General features: G+C 37.6%; 1 protein-coding gene and 1 long non-coding RNA gene across 2 annotated transcripts in view; one reads left to right on the top strand and one right to left on the bottom strand.

The window, feature by feature from the left end:
- The window catches only part of LOC130542743 (uncharacterized), a 156,231-nt gene that overhangs the window by 96,575 nt on the left and 44,397 nt on the right, over window positions 1-15,259 (top strand). The gene's annotated exons all lie outside the window — the stretch shown is intronic.
- FTMT (ferritin mitochondrial) lies at window positions 11,191-11,922 on the bottom strand. Its single transcript, XM_026507596.3, has one exon. It carries the CDS (start codon window positions 11,920-11,922, stop codon window positions 11,191-11,193), a length of 732 nt encoding a protein of 243 aa, XP_026363381.2.

The raw sequence follows: 15,259 nt of genomic DNA, 5'->3' as shown, positions 1-15,259 counted from the left end.
AGACAAGAAAGCATAAATAAATAGATAACGTCTCAGGTGGTGACAAGTGCCATGGACAAAAACAAATCACATCAGAGGAGACGATGATGGGAAATGTGGTAAGTAATTTAGATCGAATAATCAACAAAGTCTCTCTATAAAATGACCCTTGAGCAGAACTCTGAAGGAAGTGAGTGTGGGAGCCGTGTTCACACCTGAGGGCAAAGTGTTCCCAACAGAGAGAACAGGCCCTGAGGTACAAAGAGGTAAATGTGACTGGAGTACAGCGAGGGAAAATGATCTCTCTCTCTCTCTCTATCTGTATGCTTATCTCCCTCTCTCTGGTATGTGGATAGAGATAACTGATGGGGGGGAGGAGAGCAGGCACGTGATACTTCTTTGATATCATTATTTATATATTTATGTCTATGTAAAATCTTATAATCTTACTACTTCTTTACATTCCTACACACTCTTACACATACACACATACATCTCTATCTATATATCCATTATAGCTGTTATAGTTATATCTATTATAGCTATCTACCTATATCTAGATAATAAAGATAGATGATAGATAGATAGATAGATAGATAGATAGATAGATAGATAGATACATTATGCACAGAGATATCAGGGGTCATATTACACAGGGCATTGTGGGGTGCAGTAAGGACTCTGACTTTGACTCCAAATGAGAGCAGAAGCCATTGAAGGGTTTTGAGCTGAGAAGTAACAGGATCTGACTTTCACTCACTTAAAAAAAAAAAAACACTGACTGCTTTATGGGGAAAGGATTCTGCATGCACAAGTGTGGAAGCAGTTAGATCAGTCAAGAGTAAAATGTAATAATACAGAAAAAGAAGATGGAAGCTTGTACCAAAGTGGCAATGGTGAAGATTTTTAGAAGTGATAAGGATCTATTTTGAAGGAAGACCTGAAAAGATTTGCTGAGGACTGGTGTAAGGTATGAGAGTGAGAGAGTAGTTAGAAATGACTGGGCTTTAGAAACTGATAGAATGGACTTTCCATTTATCATGAAGCAAAAGACCGGGTTCAACAGGTAGTGGAGGCTGGTGAAATCAGGACTATGGTTTTGAAGATGTTAAATATGAGATGTCTGTTAAACATCAGAAAGGAAATATCACTTAAATATTTATACATATACATACAAAATATATGTATTTTGAGTATAGTTGATACACAATGTTACATTAGTTTCAGGTGTACAACTTAGTGATTTGACAAGTTTGTACATTTTGCTGTGCTTACAATAAGTGTAGCTACCATCTTTTCCATTACATCGCTATTACAATATCAATGACTATATTTCTTATGCTGTGCCTTTTATTCTCATCACTTATTCAGTCCATCACTGGAAGCCTGTATCTCCCTCTCCCCTTCACCCATTTGCCCATCCCCCCACCCACCTCCTCCCTGGCAGCCTTCAGATTGTTCTCTGTGTTTATAGGTCTGATTCTGCTTTCTGCTTTTCATTTGTTTATTCATTTGTTTTGTTTTGATTTTAGATTATACTTATGAGTAGGATCATATAGTATTTGTCTTTCTCAGTCTGACTTATTTCTCTTAGCATAATACACTCTGGGTGTATCCAGGTTGTCTTAAGTGGCACAATCTCATCCTTTTTTATGGCTGCATAATATTCACACACACACACACACAACCACACACACACACACACACACACACACACTTTCCTAATCCATTTTTCTATTGATGGATATTTAGGTTGCTTCCATATCTTGGCTATTGTAGGTAATGCTGCAGTAAACATAGGAGTGCATATATCTTTTTGAATTAGTATTTTCATTTTCTTTGGGTAAATACCCAATAATAGAATTATTGGATCATATGGTAACTCTATTTTTAATTTTTTCAGGAGTCTCCATACTATTTTCCACAGTGGCTGCACCAATTTACATTCCCACCAGCAATGCATGAGGGTTCCTTTTTCTTCACATCCTCACCAACACTTGTTATTTCTTGTCATTTTGATTTTAGCCATTCTAACTGTTGTAAGGTGATATATCTTATTGTGGTTTTGATGGGCATTTCCCTGATTATGAGTGATGTTGAGCATCATTTTGTGTGTCTGTTGGCCATCTGTATGTCTTCTTTGGAAAAATGTCTATTCAGGTCCTCTGCTCATTTTTAAATCTGAACACACACACACACACACACACACACACACTATATATATATATATATATATATATATATATATATATATATATATATATATAGTATTAACCCCTTATTAGATATTTACAAATATCTTCTTCCATTTAATACATTGTCTTTTTGTTTTCTTGATGGTTTCCTTTGCTGTGCAAATGCTTTTTATTTTGATGTAGTCCCAATAGTTTATTTTTGCTTTTGTTTCCTTTCCCTTAGGAAAAATATCCAGAGAAATGTTGCTCTGGCCAATGTCAAAGACATTACTGCTTGTGCTGTCCTCTAGGACTTTTATGATTTCAGGTTTCACATTTATGTCTTTATTCTGTTTTGAGTTAGTTTTTGCATATGGTGTAAGAAATTGCTCCAATTTTATTCTTTCATGTGTAGCTGTCTAGTTTTCCTAGCACCATTTATTACAGAGTCTTCTTCATTGTATGTTCTTACTTCCTTTGTCATAGATTAATTGACCATATAAATGTAGGCTTTTTTCTAGAGTCTCTATTCTGTTCTATTGATCTATGTGTATATTTCTGTGCCAGTGCCAGTATCAGACTGTTTTGATGACTATAGCTTTGTTGTATAACTTGAAATTTGGAATTGTGATACCTCCAGTTTTGTTCTTCTTTCTCAGAGTTGCTGTGGCTATTAGGGGTCTTCTGTGGTTCCATACAAATTTTAGTATTATTTGTTCTAGTTTTGTGAAAAATGCCATTGGTATTTTGATAGGGATTGCATTGAATCTGTAGATTGCTTTGGACAGTATGGACATTTTAACCACACTGGTTTTCTCAATCCATGAGGATAGAATATCTTTCCATTTGTGTCATCTTCAGTTTCTTTCATCAGTGTTTTATGGTTTTTGGAGTACAGGTCTTTCAACTCTCTGGTTAACTTTATACCTAGGTATTTTATTCTTTTTGGTGCAATTGTAAATGGTGTTGCTTTTTTTTTTAATTTCTCTTTCTGCTACTTCATTATTAGTATATAGAAATGCTACTGATTTCTGGGTATTAATTTGGTATCCTGACACTTTACTGAATTCATTGATAATTTCTAGTAGTTTTTTGGTGGAGTCTTTAGAATTTTCTCTATATAGTATCATGTCATCTGCAAATAGTGACAGTTTAACTTCTTTACCAATATGGATGCTTCTTATTTCTTCTTCTTATCTGATTGCTGTGGCTAGAACTTCTAGTAGAATGGACATCCTTGTCTTGTTCCTGATCTTAGAGGGAAAGCTGTCAGTTTTTCACCATTGAGTGTGCTCCTAGCTGTGGGTTCATATGTGATCTCTATTATGTTGAGGTATATTCCTTCTAACCACACTTTGTTGAGAGTTTGTATCATGAATGGTATTGGATTTTGTTAAATGCTTTTTCTTCATCTACTGAGATAATCATATGATATTTATCCTTTGTTTTGTTGATGTGGTGTGTGGTGTTGATTGATTTGCAAATATCTAACCATCCTTGCATTCTGGGAATATACCTGATGGGGTGAATGATATTTTCATATATTGTTGTATGTGATTTGCTAATATTTTGTTGAGGATTTTTGCATCTATATTCATCAGGTATACTGGCCTGTAGTTAGTTAGTTAGTTTGTGTGTGTGTTTTGTGGTATCTTTGTTGTTGGTATTGGTAATGTTTGATAAAATATCATAGAATGCATTTGAAAGCTTTCTTTACTCTTCTATTGTTTGGAATAGTTTGAGGAGCTAAGTATTAACTCTTCTTTAAATGTCTGGTAGAATTCACTCTTAAATCCATCTGGTCCTAGACTTTTGTTTTTTGGTATTTTTTTATTACAGATTCAATTTTGTTACTTGTAATCAGTCTGTTCAGATTTTCTAATTATTCCTTGTACAGTTTTGGAAGATTGTATATTTCTGGGAACTTATCATTTCTTTTAGATTGTTCAATTTGTTAACATATTATTTTTCATGGTATTCTCTTATAATCCTTTGTATTTCTGTGATGTCAGTTGTTGATTCTCCTCCTCTTTCATTTTTAATTTTATTTATTGGATTCCTTTCTTTTTTTCTTTCTTAATGAGTCTAGCTAAGGGTTTGTCAATTTTGTTTATCTTTTGAAAAAAACATGCTTTTGGTTTCATTGATTTTTTTTCTCTTGTTTTAATCTCTATGACATTTATTTTTGCTCTGATCTTTATTATTTCATTTCTTCCATTCACCCTGGGCTTTGTTTTTTTTCCTACTCACTTTAAGTGAAAGAATAGACTGTTTATTTAAGCTTTTTCTTGTTTCTTGAGGTAGGCCTGTATTGCTATGTACTTCCCTCTTAGAATTTCTTTCACTGTGTCCCAAAGATTTCGGACTGTTGTGATTTACTTTTCATTTGTTTCCATATATTTTTAAATATCTTCTTTGATTGTGTCATTGACTCATTGGTTGTTTAGTATCATGTTATTTAGTCTCCACAAGTTTGTGTTTTTTCCAGTGTTTTTTTTTTTGTGGTTTATTTCCAGTTTCATAGTGTTGAGGTCAGAAAAGATGCACAGTATGATTTCAGTTTCTTAAATTTATTGAGGGTTATTTGTGGCCTAATATGTGATATATTCTAGAAAATCTTCATTGTGCACTTGAAAATAATGTATATTGTGTCATTTTTGGATGGAATGCTTTGTATATATCTATTATGTACATTTGGTTGAATGTGTCAATCAATGACATTGTTTCCTTACTGATTTTTCCATCTGGATGATCCATCCATTGATGTAAGTGAGGTGTTAAATTCCCTTACTACTATTATGTTACCATTAGTTTCTCTCTTTTTGTCTGTTAATGGTCGCTTTATGTATTTAGATGTTTTAGTGTTGGGCGTGTAGATACTTACAATTGTTATATCCTCTTATAGGATTCATCCCTTTATCATTATGTGTTGCCCTTCTTTGTCTCTTGTAACAGTCTTTGTTTTAAAGTCCATTTTGTCTGATATAAGTATTGTTACCCTGGCTTTTTTTTTTTTTTTTTTGCACTTTTGTGTGCATGGTGAATATTTTTTCATCCTTTCACTTTCAGTCTGTATGTGTCTTAAGGTTTGAGATAAGTTTCAAGCATATAGATGGGTCTTGCGTGTGTGCTTTATTTAATCCATTCTGCCACTCTGTGTCTTTTGATCGGAACATTTAGGCCATTCACTTTTCAAGTAATTACTGATAAATCTGTACTTATTGCCATTTTAAAATTTGTTTTCTGGTGGTTCTTGTAGTTCTTCATTCCTTTCTTCTCTTTCTCTCTTTGTGGTTGATGAGTTTCTGTAGTGTTACGTTTGGCTTTCTTTCTCTATTTTTTGTGTGTCTTTCATAGGTTTTGGGTTTGTGATTATCATGAGTTCTATATATAACAAAGTAAATAGCAGTCTATATTAATTTGGTGGTCATTTAATTTCAAACACATTCTTAAAAAAATACTAACAGGAAAAGAAAACAAAACTTTTTTCCCTTTTCTTTTTTGCTTCTTTTCCCTTTTTACTCCAGCCTCCTCATTTTATGTGTATGTTGTCATATATTACATTTTTGTATTCATAGTTTTCTTATGTCTAATTAGGGCCATTTCTTTTCAATTTAAAGAAGCCCCTTTTAACATTTTCTGTAAGGCTAGTTTAGTGGTCACAAACTCCTTTAACTTTTGTTTGTCTGGGAAACTTTTTTTTCTTTTTTTTTACAATTCTGAAATATAACCTTGCCAGATAGTGTATTTTTGGTTGTAGGTTTTTTTTCCCTTTCAGCACTTTGAATATATCATGTCAGTCCCTTCTGGCCAACAAAGTTACTGCTGAAAAATCAATTGATAGCCCTATGGGGTTTCCTTTGTACATAAACTTTCTCTTCTTTTTCTGCTTTTCAAAGTCTCTCTTTATCTTTAATCTTTGATGTTTTAATTATAATGTGTTGTGATGTGGACCTCCTCAGTTCATCTTGTTTGGAACTGTCTGTGCTTCCCGAACCTGAGTGTCTATTTCCTTCCTGAACTTGAATGTCTATTTCCTGAACCTGTATGTTAGGGAAGTTTTTAGTTATTATTTCTTTAAATAAGTTTTCTACACCTTTCTTTCTCCCTTCCTCTTCTGGGGCCCCTGTGATGTAAATGTTTGCTTGCTCGGTGTTGTCCAAGAGATGTCTTAACCTCTCTTCTTTTTTAAAATTCTTTTCTTTTTGCTTTTCAGCCTTTGTGCTTTTATTACCCTGTCTTCCAGATCACTATGTTCCTCTGCATCCGTTAATCTACTATTGATTCCCTCTAGTATGTTATTTATTTCAGTTATTTATTCTTCAATTCTGACTAGTTCTTTCTTTTATTTATTTTCTTCCACTCTTTTCTCCAGCGCAGTGAGTATCTTTAAGATCATTTCTTTAAATTCTTCATCAGGCATGTTTATCTCTGTCTCATTTCGTTCTTTTTCCAAAGTGTTTTCTTTTTTTTTCTTTTGGAGGATATTCCTCTCTCTTTCCATTTTGCTTGGCTTTCTGTTTGTTTCTGTGGATCAGGTGGAACAGCTACTTCCTGAAATTTGAAGGAATAGTCTTGTGTATGGTGTCCTCTATATAGACTGCGTGTGCTTGGTGACTTTTGCTGCCTGGCTGGGACTGTGGCTCTGTATGTTAGTTACTCTTTTAAACTGTGGCTTTTTACAAAAAGAAGAAATACCACTACTAATTATAATAAAGAAAATACTGAAATAAAAAAGGAAAGAAAAAGAAAATAGATAAGAAGGAAAGGAAAAAAAAGAAAAGTACAAAGAAAAGAAAAATCCCAACATACAAAGAGAAAAACAAAAGAAGGAAAATTTTTTTAAATCTTAAAAATAAAATAAAAATAATAACATTTTTAAAAACTAAAAAAACCTAAAACCCAAAATTCATCTCATTTTCTGTGCCCTAGCACCATTGGGGCTGATCTGGGCTTGTTGCAAGAGGTTGCAAACTTACTGTGAGCTGGTCTGGGTTTTTAAGATGGAGGAGGAGAGAGTGTCCCCACAGCTCTCTGGCTCTTTAAACTGCAGCTTTTTCTCCTGTTTAGTTGACCCAGGCTGGTATGGGTTTGTTTGCAAACCCTGAGTTTGCTGAGGTCACAAGCTCCCTGTGATGACCAGACCCACTAATGATGGTGGCCAGACCCTGCTCCAGTCTAGGCTTTTAAGGTGGAGTGGGAAGCCAAACTGTGTGCTTCTCCAGTCCCTCTACCCTAGAGACTATTCCCATAGCTACTCCCCTCCATTGGGCAGAGTTCTAGTATTGTCCTTTTTCCATGCTAGTTACTCTTCAACTGTGGCTTTTTTTTTTTTTTTTCTGTGCCCAAGGACAGAAGACTCTGTTTCCAGTCCCTCAAGACTATCCCTCCCGCTACCATTCCCAGCATCTGGAATGGGGATTGCCTTTGTTATGGTGTCTCTGTCTCTCTTGCTATTCTCTTGCCATTTTCTCTACCTTTGTTGTTCAGTAGCTGTACAGTTGGCTGTTCAGTCTGTTCTTCGGAAGAATTATTCTATCAATAGCTGTAATTTGGTGTGTTCCATGGAGCAGGTGAGTTCAGGGTCTTCCTACATTGCCTTCTTGGACTGGAACTCAACAGATAGATATTTAAATAGAAGTCACAGGACTGAATGAGATCGTTAAGGAGCAAGTATAGATGAAGAGGTTGAAGAGACCCAGATGCGAGGACAGAATTCAGAGACCTCTAATGTGTAAAGTTCAGGAAGATGAGGGGCAATTAGAAAGGGAGACAAACAACAGTGAGCGTTTTAGGAGTAAAATGACAAGTCCTGCTAGCTGGCTGAGAAAGAGGAAGGCTGAGAAACAGGCACTAGATTTATCATCAAGGAAGTCACTGATGATTTTGATGGAAAAATAAAATGGTTGGTGTGGTGGCAAACAGTGAACACAGACTTACTTGCAGGGGACCAAGAGAAAACAGAGTAAATAGGGACAGGAAGCAGAAAAAACTTTTTCAAGAAGTTTTGTTGTAAAAGAGAGCTATGTAGGGGGCAGTAGCTTAGTGTTTGCTGGGGGGAATGTTAGTCCAAAGGTGGATTTAAAAAAAAAAAAAAAAGATAAGGAGAAATAACACCGTCTTTGCTTCTCATGGGAACCAATCAGTAGAAAGGGCAAAATTGATGATACCAGTGAAAGCGTAATTATAGGTGTGATGTCCTCAGTGTCCTACAGTAAGTGTGAGAGTTGGAACTCAGGGCACCGTGGGAGATGGGTTTTAGGAAGTAGCACAAATGCTTCAGCCACTGTAGCAGAACAGAATGCTTTGCACACGAATACAAAGCAAGCATGTGATCAGTTTGATGATAAAGTGTGAGGTTCTCTTGGGATTCCTTCTAAATTCTCAGTGAAATAAGAGGATTATCAACAGATGGTGGGGAGCCAGGAGACAGAGATCTGAGATGAGAAGGTGTAAAAGAATTGTCTGGGACAAAGGCTATTTTATGTTTTTGACAGCAACATAGAATAAGAAGTACCACTATGGAGGTAAATACATGAACACCCCCCCCCCCCAAGAATTTCAGGTAACAGTACCCTTGCTTCACTTACTTTCACTTCTCTTCAAATCTATTTTCATTACAAAAGGTGGATAGTGATTCACTAATTTCATGACACACTCAGGGGTTGCAGTCTTCAGTTCGGAAAACACTCATCCAGAAGAACTGAAGAAGAAATTTTCTGAAGAGATATAATAGGATTATGTGCACATAAACCAACTTACAGTGAGGGTAAAGTGAGGCCAGTGCTTTAATCAAAAGCAAATCATTACGCACTCCCCACATGCAATTGTTCCTCCTGTCCGAGATCCCTTTTTATTCTCGGATCCTCTTCTCCAGGAACACAGGTTGAGATCTATCAATTTTCTTCTTGTATCCCATTTCTATAACTCTCTCCATTCAATCATTTGCAAAATTTAAAAGAGTCTGCCTATAAACTCTCATCAGCATCTCTTTGTTTCTATTTCCATTGATTTTGCCATGCCCTTCCTGCTTGCTTTCCACCTTTTTACTTATTATGATAATACTGTAATGGGTGTCCCTGATAAGAAATTTATTTTAAAAAGACAAGTAGCTAAAGAAAATAAATATCTATTGCAATCTCACTAAGAAGTTGTCTAGCTTCGTTTGTTGGGATACGTACTTCCATTTTATGTGCATATATATTATTTTCCCTGTACTTGTCTATATACAGTTATATAACATAACCCTGTCTTATGCTTGTTTTTAAGAACACACATTGTGAATTTCTGCTCACATTATTATGTGTTTGGCAAAATCATATTTAATAGCTGTAGGGCATTCCATGTATGGTATTTTAATCTAAACCATTTTGTTGAGTTTGTGCAGTCATGTGCGTGAGCCTCTCAGATCTGGGACTGCGGGGAGCACAATTTGCCAGGGACCCCTGCTGCTGTGTTTGAAAATCAATTCATCTCTTAGCTTGTTGCAAGCCTGCACTTCCCAGTCAATAACAGAGCTCCGGAAATGTACTTAGGCAGGCCCATTTCTGGGAGACTTGGGATTCCTCTGATGAGTGACTCAGGCTTTTGGGTCTCCCAGATAGCCTTGTAGAAGGTTGGTTAGAACCTGGCACCACTTTCCTCTCTTCCTTCCCTCAGGATCAGACTTGCATGGAGTCTGGAGGTTCTCCCTGCTTCTCCTAGCTCCTTTTCCCTTTTCTCTCAAGGGCGTTTCTGTTTCCCCTAAGACCTTTCTTATACACTTAATCCCATCTTGGCATGTTTTCAGTTGACCAAAAGGAATACAGACATTGAGGTCGTTCTCTGGTTTGTATTCTGTACAACTAAACTTCTGATGGCTCAGCTCTGAGCATACCGTTCTTATGCTGAGAGCCCTTCAAAAAAGCATTGCCATTGCTCAATAAATTAAGCCTAAGCCTTTCCTTCTCCCCTCCACACTTGGCTCTAGCCCATCTCCCCAAACACCACCCACCCAGTGTTCTTAGTCCAGCCCAAGGCCTGCTGGCCAAATAGTCTCCCATTCATCTTCTCATGCCTCCTCCCGCAAAGCCCCAAGAAAACATCTGCTCCGCTGATGCCTCCTTCATTCTGGATTTCTTCTTGATTTTGTCCACCCTAATGTTCTTTCCCCTCCATTTCACAGGCCACAGAAGATTGTTTCCTGCAGTGTATTCACTCTTTTTGGTATGTTAAAAGGGAGGCTATATAAGCCCAGTGGTGAGGTATATAGTCTGTAATCAGACAGACCTAGATTATCATTTCAAACACACACACACACACACACACACACACACACACACACACTAGCTGAGATTGGATATGTTTTGGAAACACTGAGCTAAACAAAAATAATCTAAGATTTGTTTGTTTTTTGTTTTTAATTGCAAGACTTCCCAGAGCCCTGAAAATGCTCATACAGGTCGTGACTTTCCAAGGCCAACATTGATACTTTGTGTAGCTTTTCTTGAATTTATTTGATCACAAAATCCTTTAAAAACAGATCATGGCCAGACATTACTTCTTCTTGGAACATACTGGGAAAGGGTAAAAGTTGTCATAGAATTTTGCATGTATGGTTTTTACAGTACTGTATATATTCTTCAACTTGCTCGAGTTATTTGAATATTTATCTTACACACCTTCCCACTTTAGCCTTTAGCATAAGGTCTTGAAAATAACTGGCACTTGTTCAGTTGAAAATCTCAGAATTTTAGTGAAAGTTCCTGGTCTGGAATATTTGGTAACTGTAGAAAGTTTGCATCTACTCTCAGTAGCTTTTTTGCAGTCTTTTTTATACCGTAATATCCCGGGTTACCTTTCAGGCTGGAAAAATTACCTTGATGTTGGACAAAAAGCCCTTGTTATTATGGGGCTAAGTATATTTTCTCTGCAAGTCACTTTATTGGGACAGCATAACAGGGCATAAAGATACAGGTTCATTTTAAGGGCAAGAAAGCAGAAGTCTGTGGATGCTGGGTCTTGGCACAGCCTGGCAGTGAGGAAGGCAGCCTGTGGCTTAGTTCTGATTGTTTTCATCGCCAAGGCTGTGCTTGTCAAAGAGGTACTCTGCCAGGCCAGAATCCGGGGCCCCTATCTTAACCAAGTTTTGCACGTGGTCACCTAGCTCTTTGATAGACTTCACCTGCTCATTCAGATAATGAGTTTCCAGGAAGTCGCACAAATGGGGGTCACCTTTGTCTGAGGCCAGAGTGTGCAACTCGAGCAACGACTGGTTCACGTTCTTTTCCAGGAGCAGCGCACACTCCATGGCATTCAGCCCGCTTTCCCAGTCGTCCTGGTCAGGTTTCTTGATGTCCTGCAGGCAGATCCGGCCTCCCCGCTGGTTCTGCAGCCTCATCAGCTTTTCCGCGTGCTGGGTCTCCTCCCGGGACTGGCGAAGGAAATATCTGGCGAAGTTGTTCAGGGCCACGTCATCTCGGGAGAAGTAATAGGCCATGGATAGGTACACGTAGGACGCATAGAGCTCCAGGTTGATCTGGCGGTTGATGGCAGCCTCGGAGTCGGGGTGGAAGTTCTGGCGCACCCGGGAGTGGGCGGAGGCGGGCCCGCCTGGGTCCCGGGAGGAGACGGCTGCGGCCAGCTGGCGCAGGGGGGCAGTGGGCCCCGGGCGGCGCGAGGGGCGCCTGGAGACCCAGAGCGACGGGAGCGCAAAGCCCTGGCGCACGGTGCGCTGGGACACCAGCGAGGGGCTGATATTCTTGGAGAGGAACAAGAAACAGGGCAGCATGGCTCCCCTTCTTTAGAAGTGGGGAAACTGAGGCCAAGGCAGCACCGCGTGCGGCCGGACGCCAGGGGCTTCGGGTCTGAATCGGAATGCGGCCCTAGGCGACCAGCGATGCGTCATACACAGCCCTTCACTTCCAGAGGCGCCAGAGTTCGACGCGGAGGGCGTCCGGGGCGCGCGCGCCTGTCGAGGCTGGACACGGACGGATGACAGTGACAACTCCATTTAACTAAACACTGCCCCATTTCTGCCCTTGGGCATTTGTAACTTAATATTTCATCTAAGTTCAAAAAAGTAGGCACTGCGACTGGCAAAAGAAAGGAAGAGCCGAGCGGTACTTTCTCTCCCTCTTTGACTTTTTCTGCCCAAAGCCCAAGGCATGGGGCAGGCAGGGCAGTGAAATAGGGTAAAACCAAAGTCACAACCGATTTATCAGAGAGTGAAGGTCTGCAGCCAAAGTGGGTGTTTATAAATTGACTTTCTGATTATTTTAACAAACGTAGGAATGGAAAGAATTGCCAGTACAGTAGGCAAATTTTCAAGAGTCTGTAATAAGACAGTGCTTTATTTTAAAAAGACATTTTATTTTTAAGTATAAAATTCATCTTTCTTGCAAAAAATTAAGATATTGTAGAAAAGTAGGAAGAATATATAAACTAGCTCTAAACTTGATGTTATTTTCCTGTCTTTTGTTAATGCTGATACATACACTTGTGGTGAGCCTAGCGTAACAGTGGAGAAGTTGAATCACTATGTTGTAGTCTGAAACTAATATAACACTGTGTGTCAACTAGAATAAAATGTTTTCAGGGCAAATGCCCAGCTTTTACTAACAGAAACTTTTAACATTAAAGTTCCAGTGCTTTTTCTTAGCCTCAAGAAGACAAGAATCTTAGCTAAGGCTGTATGTGCTTATTTCTCTTGGGTGAATACTTTGTATAGAATGGCTGGATCTTATGGTTACGTGTATGTTTAGCTTTTTAAGAAACTTCAAATTGTTTTTCCAAGTGGCTGTACCATTTTGCATTTCCATCAGTGCTGTGTGAGAGTTCAAGTTCCTTCACATCTTCACAACCCTTGGTATTGTCATTTATTTAATATTAATTTAAAACTTAAAATTTAGCCATTCTAGTAGATGTATACTGGTATTTCATTGTATTTTTCATTTGCGTTCTCATTATAATTAATGATGCTGAGTACACTTTCTCAGACTTCTTTGTCAACCGTTTATCTTTGGAAGGTGTATGTTCAAATCTTTTGTCCATTTTACATATTGGGCTATTTCTTTTCTTATGGTTGTTTGATTTCTTATGGTTAATACCTGGGTCTTTGACATAAATGCTGCTTATATTCAGGTCTTCTTTATGATTACCTTCTCTGTATTACTTTCCTAGATTTCTTTGGACAAGTCAGATTACCCTTCTAGTTCAATTGCCTCAGTTGTAAATTCAAGATCCCACTTATTTCCATTGGGTCATTGAAAGTAAAATAAAATAATTTTGCAGCGGACTTATCACAGAGCTTGGCACAGAATAAGCACTGAAAATATTCTGTAATAGTTCCTATTGGATAGTTTCTATTTCTTTATTCAAAATCATTCATTTTATATTATTCAGTAGACAATAAGTATTATTATTGCACATGAAAAATCCTATATAGCTTGTAAGGTATGCTTACATGCATTATATTGTTGTTATCATGTAGGGATAGTGAGATAGAAATTCTTTTATGATCTGGGCATATCAAAACTTGTAGTTTGGTAGTACGGCTTCCTGGTTTCAAATGAGCTTCTTAAAGTCTACCATAAATAGAGGTGGAAGCCTAAGATCGAGTGCTAGCAGAATGTGATTGATATTTGCCAAGAAATTTCTCACTAATTTTTGCTTTTCTCTATCTATCTTTGCTTTTATTTTCTCCAAACTCTTGCAACTCCTAAAATATAGTTCCCTAAAGAGAGGATCTGAAAATGATTCTTTAGAGCGGTATTAAATGCCAACTGCTGCGACTAGTGTTTTAGTAGAAATGATGCTTTTCATATAAATGCTTATCCCCAAGGTAGTCAAAAGCAGAGATACAAAACAAATGCACGGCATGAAATGTAATGCAAAACTATGTCATAAAACACAATACACACTTAAATACCCCATGTTAATTTGTCAAAAATGTTTCTTGTTCCCTTACAAAGTTTGTCACGTAGTTTGCTAGACTTTGAAAATGCAGGGATTTTTTTTATTTTAAGGACATTCTGATTTCTAGTATTCATAGTAAATTTAATGTTCTTCTACCAAAAGTACAAACCTAGACTGTGGCCCACCATTCTTCACAAGCCATTTCTTCCTTAGTTTTAATGTCTTGTTCTCCTCCTTGAACACTCCTCTCAGCCTTTGAGATTCTCTGGTGTTCCCTCTACTTCCTCCCCCTCCTTTCCTCTTTTCTTTTACTTCCTCACAACATCCATCTCATCTTTTTAGGTCCATCAAATATGTTACTTTCTCTGTAAGGTCTTCAATAACTTCATTCGGAATCAATCACTACTTTGTTGTTGTTGTTGTTGAAGACTTTGTTTATACTGAGAGTGTATCTGTCTATCCATTTAAGTTTCTTGTATTTCTTGTATATGTGTGCATACATATGCATGCTTGTATGTGTGTTGGTGTGTGTGTGTGTCCTTAAGGGCACAGCTTATCATCCTACTCATTGTTTTTTTATTGAAGTGTAGTTGACACACACTGTTACATTAGTTTCAGGTGTAGAACATAGTGATTGCATATGCCTGTTGTTATCCTATGCTCACTGTAAGCGTAGCAGCTGTCTGCCACCATACAACGCTATTAAGATACCATTGACTATATTCCCTGTGATGTATTGTTCATCCCTGTGACTTACTCCATAATTGGGAGCCTGTACCCCCCACTCCCCTTCACCCATTTTGTCCATCCTCCCAATCTACTCATTTTTAAAGCCTTAGTCCTGGCGCAATGCTTCCATCCCCCAAATGCATGGGGGTAGGAATTTTTATTTCACATAGCGTATCAGCTTAGCCTAGTGCACATTTGTAAAGTATGTTAAGAGATGGCTTCACTTTAAGTTATTTGAAAAGCTCTGTATTTTGATTATTTCAGTCTCTAAAGGAATAACAATATCCTCTATTTTCTTCTTTGTAGATGCATTGAGTGAAGTTTTGGTTTTCTATGTGTAAACGCTTTGCCAACTGGAAATTTAAGAACTATATGAAAATGGATTGTAATTCACTGAATCATGTTTTGATATATGTAATAGATCATGTTTTTATATGATTTTCCTTAAAGGATTTGATTTTAAATACTAGATATTTTTAAAA

Source organism: Ursus arctos, unplaced genomic scaffold, assembly GCF_023065955.2.
Source record: "Ursus arctos isolate Adak ecotype North America unplaced genomic scaffold, UrsArc2.0 scaffold_5, whole genome shotgun sequence".
In the NCBI taxonomy this organism is placed as follows: Eukaryota; Metazoa; Chordata; class Mammalia; order Carnivora; family Ursidae; genus Ursus; species Ursus arctos.
Note: the sequence above shows the minus strand (reverse complement) of the source record. Positions and strands in the feature narration are given on the sequence as shown.